General features: G+C 40.8%; 1 protein-coding gene across 9 annotated transcripts in view; it reads right to left on the bottom strand.

Moving 5' to 3' along the window:
* Positions 1-12,086, bottom strand: part of SMARCA2 (SWI/SNF related BAF chromatin remodeling complex subunit ATPase 2) — a 177,285-nt gene that overhangs the window by 97,514 nt on the left and 67,685 nt on the right. For all 9 annotated transcript variants that reach the window (XM_069576449.1, XM_069576455.1, XM_069576453.1 and 6 more), the window contains exons 15-19: positions 11,039-11,202; positions 9,618-9,684; positions 8,857-8,967; positions 6,070-6,312; positions 4,353-4,466 (exon numbers count right to left, since the gene is read on the bottom strand). In XM_069576449.1, the coding sequence (XP_069432550.1) occupies positions 4,353-4,466; positions 6,070-6,312; positions 8,857-8,967; positions 9,618-9,684; positions 11,039-11,202 (699 nt within the window). The remainder of the gene's footprint in view (positions 1-4,352; positions 4,467-6,069; positions 6,313-8,856; positions 8,968-9,617; positions 9,685-11,038; positions 11,203-12,086) is intronic.

Below are 12,086 nucleotides of genomic sequence, written 5' to 3'. Positions count from 1 at the left end.
TCCCTCAACCTGATGGGGTGGGTGATGCTGCCCTTCACTGTCATGCCACCATTCAGCAACATCGCACACCATGCCTCCAATTTCTGGTAAAGCTCCTGCACCTCCCACCCCCGCCCGAGTGCTGTGCAGTGCACAGAGCAAGCCGTCAGAGCCACGCATCAAGAAAAGGGCAGACTGACAGTGATGAGGCGAGGGAAGCCTTTGTAAGAATCACACCATCTCAAACGCTGCTGGGTCTGAGTCGTCTCCAAAAGCCTCGACAGCCCCTGATTAGAGCATGAATTTGAAAGTTCCTCAAAATGGGCTGATGTTGAAGGAAATAAAATCTATATATGACTCTGTAATAAGGATGCTTCTCCCAACAGGTTAGACTTATGACGGCCACTGGGACTATTATTTTCAAAGGACAGGTAAAACTGGGGTGCCAACCTCATGGACATGACAATTACCTCCTAAGACTCATTATGTTGGTAAATGACCAAACTGGTCCCTTCAAGGAGCCAAATCAGGTGGTTACAGTGGCCCAGACCCTCCTCCTATATAACCCGGGAAAAGCTTTCAACCTTTATTCAGTTTCTCCCTAAACACTATTCCTTAAAGGATGTATTATTAGAACAGGAAACCCAGACTACTGTGTGATACATGATCACTTTGTGTATTGAGATTTCCAAACAATAATATTAAATTTATTAAAGTCCTGGGTTCTGAAATCTATGGCATGAAACCATATGGAAGTTTCTTACAAAGTCATGTACACGTCTATGACCAAGCCACTCTTACATACTTCCTAAAATGAAATGCAAACCTATGCTCACACAAAAGCCTATACACAAATGTTCACAGCAGACAAGCACAACTGTCAAAAACTATAAACCACCCAAATGTCCTACAATTAAACTGATAAACTCTGCTGCATCCATGCAATAGAATACTACCCATTAATAAAAATGAAACAGCTACTGATACATCCAACACCTTGGATGTTTCTCAAATTCATTATGCTGAATGAAAAGCCAGATGCAGAAGGTCTGATGAGACATATTGTCTGATTCTATTCCTCCAACATTCTGGAAAACACAAAGCTATGAGGATGGAGGATGAACCATCGGTTGTAAGAGGCTAAGGGCAAAGTGAGAGCATGACTAAAAAGTGACCACACCAGGGAATTTTGGGTGGGTGGGGGCACTGGGAGACAGAATTGTTCTGTATTTTGATTGTGATGCAGTTAACATAACTAGGAGACCTGGGTTTGATCCCTGGAGAAGGAAATGGCACCCCACTCCAGTACGCTTGCCTGGAAAATCCCATGGATGGAGGAGCCTGGTAGGCTACAGTCCATATGGTCGCAAAGAGTTGGACACGACTGAGTGACTTCACTTTAACGTAACTGTCTTTGTCAAAACTCAGATCTATATACCAAAGAAGAGTATATTTTATTATATTTAAATTAAAAACTAAAATGGAAATTTACTTCTATAATTGATTCTTTTTCATGGAAACATTTGAGCGTTGCTTCTATAAAAGATTTAGCCTTTTGCTGCCATCCACCACAACGCCTTTCTAGATTCTTTATACAGCCTGAGAAAGACATACATGTCTGTGTCTACAAGCAGATGGTGGCAGAAGAAAGCTCCTTTCCCCCAAGGATAACACGTAGGTGGCAGATTTTCCCCAGATCAAAGTCCTAGCAAGGTAGAAAGAACAAAGAGTGGACACTGGCCAAACCACATCAACAAGAGCTACATACACATGCTAAGGGATTAGTTCATCACCTTAAAAGGGTGATGGTAAAATGCCAGGACCAGTGGACACCGAGAAACTTGACGTGAACAGGAAAGCAGAATCAAAGTCAGGAACAGAAACAGCAGGGCAATAGAGAAAGGAAGGACTCCGGGAGCAGCAGCTGTCCCCAGGGGAGCCTAAACACGTGCCAGGCATTGTATTATGAGTACTGCATCCATGTAATCCTCTTCTATAAAGCATGTATTATCTATTTTCTAGTTCACTGCTGAGAACACTAAGACCCACTGGTTTAAGTAACATGCCCAAGAGCACACTGTTAGCAAGAGACAGAGAAGCAGCGGGGACCCAGGTCCACTCTGACAGGCAGAGCCCATGATTTCCACCCCACCAAGTTACCTCCGGAAAAAGGTAGCTTATCCATAGATTATACAGACATACCTCGGATATAGCACAGGTTCAGTTCCAGGCCAACACACACAGGGTGCAATAAGGTGAGTCATATACATTTTTTTTGTTTCCTAGTGCACATAAGTCATGTTTACACCACACTACAGTCTATTAAGTGTGCAACAGCACTATGTCTAAAAAACATTGTACATACCGTAATCAAAAATACTTCACGTGTGGAAAATGCTATCCTCTAAGCCTTCAGTGAGTCATAACCTTTTTGCAATAGTAACATCACAGATCATTGATCACAGATTCCCATAACAAATTTAACAATAATGAAAAAGCTTGAAATTCTTCAAAAATTACCAAAATTTGTGACACAGGGACATGAAGTTAGCAAATACTGTTGGAAAAATGGTGCCGATAGATTTGCTTGAGGCAGGGTTGCCACAAACCTTCATTTTGTAAACTATGCAATTTTGCAAAATGCAAACAAGGTCTATATATATGGGTGTTTAATATACCTCAAATATAAAAATTTGGGTATTAAAGAGTACAAGTGTACTTCATGCAGGAAACATGCTCTTCAAAATCTAATTAAAAAAAAATCAATACTCAGGAAGTTTTCTTGTGAAAAGAGCCATGAAATAAATGTTTTAGCAAAGTAAGGAATTTCTTTGTGATATAACCAACCATCCCATGATCCTTATGGTGCAAAAGTCTGTATTTTAATCAAATGGACTTCTTAAAAACAGGGCATACTTTCAACTTGTAATATTTTTTAAATCTATCTACATTAGCCAGTCCTGGAAATCAGTAAACAAGATTTAGAAGTTTTATGGGATGAATGAATGAGTAAGTTCAGATAATTGTCTTTCATTGTATTTGTTGCTTCTTAAGAAACAAAAGGAAGAATGGGGAAAATTAAAATCTTTAACATTTCATTTCTGTAAGTTCTGGATCTCAGTAACACTAAAGGAAGCTATATGACCATTGTACCCATTCCCCAGCTTATTCAGTAACTAAGGTCCACCTTGAACAGAAAGAGGGTTATCCAAAGATGTCAAGACCATACGAAGTCAAAGAAATATTGACAGCATTCAATCCCCAAGATGCATTCACTAGCAAAATAAAACACTTAAATATTTGGGTTTTCACTACGATAAGTGTGGTATAAGAACGGTGTTAATATTTAATTTTTCTCTGACTGCTAAAGATAGGGGATTAGGGGACAAAATTCTCTCTTGGTAAAGTAATCAACTTTGTATAATATCTTGCCAGCTCCCACTTAAAAATGAATAGGATGAACCATTCTGTCCAAAAAAATAGAGTCATTACACAGAAAAGCACAATGATGCAAAACACACATTTCAGAATTGGCTCCTCTAAAGAGAAAAGTTACATTAAACTAGCTCATGCAGCAAACAGTGCGCAATGCCAAATAATCTATCTGTAAGAAAATGAAACGCAGAACTCCAGTGTTTGGAACTCCAGAGGTTCCAAAATACGATGAGAAACATATTAAACTAATACCCAAATCCAGTCCAAAAATGTGGCGCTAAGGGCTCAAAAAGACATCCTAAAGCCCTGAAAAATCAGTGTCCAAAAACTAATCTGAAAAATATTTCCTTAAGATGTTCATAGAATCTTAATTAGATGATGTTATCTATAATAAGAACCCTATTTTTCACTTACTATCATAACAGTGACATCCCAAGCATCTGACATTAAACACATTTCCGGGAAATGTGGCAAGCATTTACTAGGCCTTCTGATAAGGATACAAGCCCCGAACTCATAGCCTTACGTGGCTCAAAGCAGAACACTTTTATGGCGCCTACAAGAGTGAACTCAACAAGGTTAGTAAAATTAAAAAAAAAAAAAAAAGAAATTCTAAAGTTAAAATAGAATGTCAATTCATGTAATGTTAAGTTAATGTAAGTTAAAGCTAAAATGTAATGACAGTGATTTGGTAATTTTCAAAAATCTGTCCCCAAACTTTTGGAAACCAAGATGAAATGTTCAAATTTCCATTCTCTCTCTACACTAAACCCTCCAGCTTCTCTCTAACAACTACAACAAAAAAGTCCTTTAAGATATTTTCCAGTTACCTGGAACTAAAACACAAGCCTGCTATTTCAGAAACACCATTTCAGGGGCAGGTAATTTGAATATAATGGCAGAGGGAAGAAATCACAACTTTTGAATTTGCAACATACCTTTTCTGGAAGCTGAGATTCAACTTCTTTCTTCAGCCTCCTCAGTAGGAAGGGTCTCAACACCTTATGCAGACGTCTGATGATCAATATAGTTTCTTCTTCATTTAAGTCCACCTGCAAGAGAGCCTTAGATGAATTTGATCCTTTTTTTTTAAAGGTTACTTCATGTAATAACTCTTTATACTATATTTATTATTGGTTTCAATATATGTCTGAAATTTTATGTGCATTAAGGCCAAGTTTATACCCGTCATGTACACCTCAGAATTCTGTTCCCACCTGCCTACCAGGTGGTAACAGAACAGCCTCTAAACAGATGTCTTTGTCTGAATGCTGACTTCTATGAAAAAGATTTCAGAGCCCCCAGTTTCAGACTGGGAGTGTTAACAGCTCAGAATTGGATGGGATATGATTGTGACAAAGGCTGATTGAAGACTGAACTTGAACATGAGTAAAAGGGTAATAGTTAATGTGTTCTTACTTAAAACTGAGGGCTTCCTTGGTAGCTCAGCTAGTAAAGAATCTGCCTGCAATGCAGGAGACTCGGGTTCGATTCCTGGATTGGGAAGATCCCCTGGAGGAGGGCATGGCAGCCCACTCCAGTATTCTTGCCTGAAGAATCCTCATGGACACAGGAGCCTGGCGGGCTACAGTCCATGGGGTCTCAAACAGTTGGACACGAATGAGCAACTAAGCACAGCACTTAAAATTGAAGCAGTAAGTTGGGCTCTTAACTTTGTCTCAGATGCAGAAACATACCAACAGTACAGAGCTTGAACATGAAAAGAACAAGAATATATACAGTTTATGCTGGTGGGTTGCTAAGCCCCTCTACCTGATTGCTCTGCTCTGCTGTGATTTTGTTCAAGTTCAGTCCCATTTGTAAATCCTCTGCTTTCTCTTTCACCTTCCTCCACTAACCTCTAGGGGGCAGAGCTGATTGATGTTACCTTCTTCAAATGGGCAAGCCAATGAATTCCTGACAAAAGGCAAGGGTACCTATAATATACCTCAAAATTAAAGGGCCAAATGGTTCCAACACAAATATCTGTAAAGCATTTTAAGTGTTTTCATTCCTATACTTAAGAAATCACTAATCAAAAGGACAGGTCCCTGTTTCTAATAAATGAGTTTTTAAGAGAAGGCAGAGAAAGGAATAATAAGAAGAAACTTGAAAACAGCTACTCCAAGGTTTGAGGAATATTTATATACGCACAAAACTGAGATTCACATTAAAATCTGAAAACAATGCATACAGAAAATAATTATACACTAGTTTGGCTTTACACACAAACTCTTAACATGGAAATGGTTTAAGGGGAAGCCCAAGTTTATAACAAGAAAATATTTTTTTTCAAGGTTTACATTTGGTTGGTTGAGCTGTGGTTAAACAGACTGAACAAGTATCTCTGTATCTATCCTCCCTGTGGTCCACAGCAGTTAAGCATTCCACCGGTCAGGAACACCCTCTGCTGGCCTAGTTACCACACTGGCGAAAGACAGTGGGATTAGGACACCCTAGATCCTAGGATCACTTACCCATTACTGGATCCATTCTCTCAGGATGGAAAAATATCCCTGGAGTGAACGCATACCCACCCACTGACTGGCTTCCTGATATTCTACAACACCGTACACCTCCTTGTGGTCTCAGCTTTAGGTCCCGTCATTTCATTTCTTTGTCATGCAGTGGGGAAAATAAATGTTAGGCCAGTACCCTCTCTCCAGTCATGGCAAACGGCGCATTAAACCACTGCTCGAATGTGCTGCAGCTCTTAAAAATGGTGGGGAGGAGGAAGTTGAGGAGGGCCCAGAGTTCCGGGAGCTTATTCTGCAGTGGGGTCCCGGTCAGGAGGATCCTTCTGGGGGCCACGTAGTGCGTGTTGAGGACCTGAGTCAGCTTGCAGTGGTGATTCTTCATTCGGTGGCCTTCGTCCACTATCATGTATTTCCACCGGATCTGTAACGCAAGAGGAAGCACCAACATGTGGTGAGCAAGGGAAAACACAAGTATCCCCAAGAGGCCAGTGCTGATGTGGAAAACCAAAGAGCTCATGCTTGGTCCAGGCTATGGCATAAAAGACTCTCAACAGTCTTATTTCCTATACCTGACAGTCATGTCACACACCATGTAATGATGGGATGAAATGACAGAATGTGATCCCTAATTACCTTTTCACAAAGAAGGCAACTAGGGCCCAGAAAGAAACAGCTGGGCCAGGACTAGCGCCTGTGTCTTCCCATCTAATACCTCTTCTATCAATGCTATGTCATGACAGCCTGCCAGATTTAAAGGCTACATAACCACTTCTCATGATGAGTACAGAATATAGTTCCCCACTTGAAGCAGAGGTTAATGACTGATTCCTCCAAGACAACATCAGCAAGTGCCTATAGCAGAAGACCTCTGGCTTCATGCCCTTTTTCTATTACCTCGGCTGACTACTACCTTCAGGGCTTGGCTCCTGTTCTTTCTTTAAATCTGAACTTAGTTGCTAAGAATAAAAGTTGGAATACTTCACCTAAATATCTGGACATCCAGCTTCTTTTAAAACATTAGAAGATCCAGCAACCTGGACTCTCTTGCTTCACACGTATTCCTGACCTGACAGGTCTAGGACCCCGGTTTCAAGACGTCTAAAATGAAAGGACAGACTCCCTGGCAGAGACGGCGGTACTAAAATAGCATTCTTCTGTTTATGCCAAAACTTCAGAATTAAACACAATATATTCCTCCAGCATGACTGAGTCACTTCAAAAATAAAGAATGACCATATGACACGATCTCCCTTTCTAAGTCTACACACAGTCCCCTTCCCCTCTCACGTCTAACCCTTCAGCCCCCTCCAAGGTCACTGTTTCTCAAAGTGAGAACAATGAGGAATATCCCACAAAGCCTATCCGATCCCCACAAAACAGTGGCAATGGCCAAGAAGAGCATCTGGCGTTCAGATGTCCCTGGATCCCGTTGCAAAGCTCTTAGAGAGGAAGGAGAAGCAAAGAATTCCATGAAGTCTCGCCTTCCTCAGCAGAAGCACCAGGAAAATCAGGGGAAAAGAATAAAACATCACTCAGGAAGGGAGGTCCGGGTAAAAGAAACTACCAGAGGTGTTTTGGGGTTCCCCCCCCACTTCCTCCACCTCCTCTAAGAAAATTCCTTAAGAATAATCAAAGTTGTACAATCGATTGTCCCAAACTTACCAATAAAAGAGGCCAGAAGATAAAAATGTACTTAATCAATATTCTAAATCCACCTTCCTGCCTAATTTGAAGGTCTATGATTTTGCTATCAGATCTACTGCTAATTAGGTCTTCCACTCAAAACAAACTACTACCCTTTTCTAGATTTTCATTTCTCCAGAAACAAAGGCAATACAGCTCGTTACCAGGCGTCTCCGATGAATTTTGAAATGCATATGCAGAAGACACGATACAAATTTTCTCAAAAGGATCTCAAATGTACACACATATTCCCACAGTTATACTGAAAACATGTCATTTTTGACACTGCCAAATTCATCTCAGAGTGTGAAGAAGACGAACACATAGCATCGTTGCTGGTGCCATCTCAATTATTAAACCTCCCCTGGGAGCACATTTCCTTTATGTATTTCCTAGGATGCCATGAAGGGAACTCTCCGTTCCCAGGGCAAAGGTTTAATGCAGAGATTGAACAGACCCCAGAAATGGTGATTCTGTTCAGTTCTGGCCATAACTTAGTTGCAGATTATAGTGCTTTCAAAACACCACAGCGTAAAATAAATTACTAAAGGAAAAAAAAAAAATGAAGTTCTACTTGCTCCATGACAGAAACTACTCCCATCATTCTACATGAATATATTAGGAGGCAAGATGACATAAATGGAAAAAAAGATTCTATTTTTTGGCTAACGGACAGTTTAGGACCTATAAATTAGCAGATATGTAGGTTGCAGGTAGAAAACTTTTTCCCAGCTCCAAATATACAGTCATGGAAACAACCCAGAGTCATCCAAACAATCATAGCCCATTATTTCACTGGAAATAAACATAAAACAGGGAGAGCACAAAAGCTACAGCTTGGATAAACGTTCATATGGAGAAGACCATATGGAGAGATGCCTGCTCATCTCCGGAGAGACAAAGACACAAGAGGCATGAAGTTCCGCTGCTGACAATATCCCAGGGCAACAAAAACAATCATTTCTTCCACAAGCACAATGTTCAGAGCTGCTGGAGAGAAAAAGAGGGGCAGAAGGAACCCAGGTAAATTCTTTTAAGAGAGGTAAACTCATTAACTACAACAGGATAGGTGAGAGTCCCAGGATCACTGCCACACAACAGAAATCAGCACACATGCAAGCAAAAACCTATGACCAAAATATATCTGACTCTGAAAGAGAAAGAGAGGGAGAGGGCAGTCATCTAATGAGCAAATTACAGTAGTGAGTATAATTTGGGGAATATTTTACATTCCAGTTGCGATGGCCCATAATTCGAGACAAAATAATTTTTTTAAACATACCTTTGCAAGAATGTGCTTGTCTTTTATAATGTACTCATAAGTAGTCAGGAGGACGTTGAATTTGCCACTCCGTAGCTGGGGGACAAGAGAGCGACGCATGGCAGGGGTGCCCTGAATGGGAAGAAAATACAGATCTATATTACCCCAGGGAAGGAGGTGTGCGTTGTCCCCCACTACTCATGGCTTAATGGAGCCCAGACACATGACCGAGGACTGCACATACACGCAATTATCATATATAGATCCATTATCCAGGAGGAAAGTACTTGGCAAAATTGCCCACGTCTGGGTACTTTTCAGACTCTTGCGGAGAGGCTTTCCCACTGCAGACCAAGGGAGGGCAGGGAGAGAAAAGGAAATTATGGTGACCCCAAGGTAGCAGAGAACCCGCTGCTCTGCTGAAAGGCTCCATTTCTACAGGGGCATCCTGCCGGCGCTCGGCTGTCTGGGTAATTGCCTAACTTTGCAGGAACAGTGGGCATGGTGCTGGCATGCGGGATATGGGATATTTGTCATTTGTATTACTCTCATCAGAAACCTCGCAATATGATAATTAACAATTTTCTTCTGCATTTCACTATCTGAAAGTAATTATGGTTTATTACAGTAATCTTCTTGGGATGATTAACTCTCACTGTTTAGTACATGATGTACATGACAAAACTTTACAACCGAATACAGTTCACAGATGTGCACATGGAATGAAGAAAATAGGGTCTATTTTTTGCTTTTCCACTATATATAAATACAACATTCCAAACCTTGTAAGAAATTTTCACCACAGAAGGAGCCCATTTGTCAAATTCATACGTCCAGTTAGATAGAGTCCTGTAGAACAAAACAAAATACAGAGAGATGTTTGTATAAAAGTCTGTGGTTAAAAAGATGCTCTCATTCACTTTCAGGCCTCACCTTGAAAGAGGACAGAGAATATAAAATATCTCAACTACACATTCATTTTAAAGGTGTGGAAATAAGAGATAAGTTAGAAACAAGTGCCACAAAGCGTGACAAGTTTGAGGATTCATAAGAAATCTGTGAGAGGAAAAAAAAATTAAAGAATGCATGAACATAGAGGACAAAAAAACATCTCATTTTTAATACTGAAAAGACAGCAATTACCAGAGTGATTTGGGGACTCTAAAAACAGCCGTACAAATTCAGAGAAATTTGAGTCAGGAAAAAAAAAAAAAAGATAAAAGCACATGAAAATACTAAATAAATCTGCCAGGAGGGAGCAGGGGGAAAACAGTAAATGTCTTAAAAAAAAAAAAATCTCCCAAACCATCAGTGTAATCTATGAGTCAGAACATGCAAAATATTGATAAAAAGCAAAATACATGTTCAAGATGTAGATAACATGGAAAGGATGTCTAAGTGCTGTGAGTTCAAATAAAATGGATTTAAGAGGTCTGTGAAGAATTCTCATTTAGGCAAAATTTGAAGGAAACACTAAATCAGAATCTTTACTTTATCTCAAGGTCCAAGTCTGTAATGAGCAGTGAGATCTAGAAGAGGACCTCAGTGAACAGAACTGAAACCTCACACCACAGTCAGATGCACTGCATCCAAGGAGGGTAGTTTTGAACAGGAATTCCTTCCCACAGGTATGTCCACTCAAAACCCACAAGGAACCACGCAGTGGACGAGACATGGGAATGTGATGGAAAACAGTGAAGACCTCTCCTGACAAAGTGGCATCACCACTGCAGATAAACCACAGTACTGAGGGCAGTTTAATACAAAGTTCAGAGTCTGGATTTTGATTTAGACTCTGCTTTAAAGGGAACACGAAAGGAAGATTTAAGAATACACCTTTTTTTTAATATATGTGGCCTTTTAGAAACAGAAGGAAAAAATCGGAAATCTTAAAAAAATCAAAACTTTCAGCTTCATGAGCCACTTTAGGTGTGATAAAGAATGAGACCCACTGTGCGGTATGCAGGCTGTGTAGACTGCAACAACACGAAATGCTGGGGAAAAAATCACTTCATCTTGTGCTTATGTAGCCAATCAAAGAGGCCAGGGTGGGAGACAGGGTGGGAAATGAAACATCTAAATCCAGATTATATGCTCTTGATAATCCCACTACAGGCTACAACTCTGCCTTAAATGACAAATGACAAATAGGGCAAGCTCTAACATAAAGAAGGATAACTGCAGAATAAATGGCTTTACTTACGAAAGGGGAACAATGATGAGATAGGGGCCATTGAGTCGTTTGTGCTCCATCAGATAAGTGATGAGTGCAATGGTCTGTATGGTCTTTCCCAGCCCCATTTCATCAGCTAAGATTCCGTTCAAATTGTTATTATACAGAGAAACCATCCATTCCAGGCCCTGGAGCTGAAATGAAGAGTAATTGCTTCAATTATCCAAGATCTGCACAGGTAATTAATACTAATACAACTCAAGTGGGGCTGCGACTTCTTAACTCCTCCGTGCTGTACATCGGATTTCCCGCAGTAGGAAAGTGGGGGAAGCACCAGCACAAAACGAAATTCAAATGTGAGCCTGTAATCACCCCGCTGCTTGGCAGGTGCTGAGTGCTAATCAGATTTAGAAGTGATGGGCTGGAGCGTTCCGGGGGGGATTTTAAGCAGCTTTACCGTTCATCCCTACTTAGCATTTCACAGTATATGGCATTCTAGAATTATTGGAGATGAAGAAAACCCAAATGAAAATCCATTCTAACCACTCCAAGAACAAAAAGCCAATGTGAGAATTAAAGAAAAACAAGCCAGAAGGCAGGTTGGGCATGGAGATCACAGGTCATTAGAAACAGGCTTCTTGGTAATAAAGAGCCTGTCAGCCCCCGGGGGTGGGATCCCCTCAAGTGAGGTAGCAGAGTGATCAGGGAGCCAGGGGCATCTGCTGGCGGAGAAGCTCCCAGCCTCACAGGGAAACTCCGCAATGCAAGTGCTCCCCAAGGGCAGCTGACCCCAGGAAACACCTTCAGCACAGTTAAGTACAAAACCACAGCACCAGAGACACAGCTTTGGATTCCCACGTTACACACAAGAAAGAGTGGGTGCAAATACGAAATTGTTGAACTTTCCTCTCCAACTACGAACTCCCTTCTACCACCGTTATCACAGATGTTAGTTTAAATGAGAGGATTAACTCTCTCTCTATATATATATATACACACACACATATGTATGTGTGCTCAGACATGTCCAACTCTTTGCGACCCCATGTCACTGCAGTCACCAGGCTCCTCTGTCCAT

Source organism: Ovis canadensis, chromosome 2 (assembly GCF_042477335.2).
Source record: "Ovis canadensis isolate MfBH-ARS-UI-01 breed Bighorn chromosome 2, ARS-UI_OviCan_v2, whole genome shotgun sequence".
NCBI lineage: Eukaryota > Metazoa > Chordata > Mammalia > Artiodactyla > Bovidae > Ovis > Ovis canadensis.
This window is presented reverse-complemented; position numbering and strand designations above follow the sequence as displayed.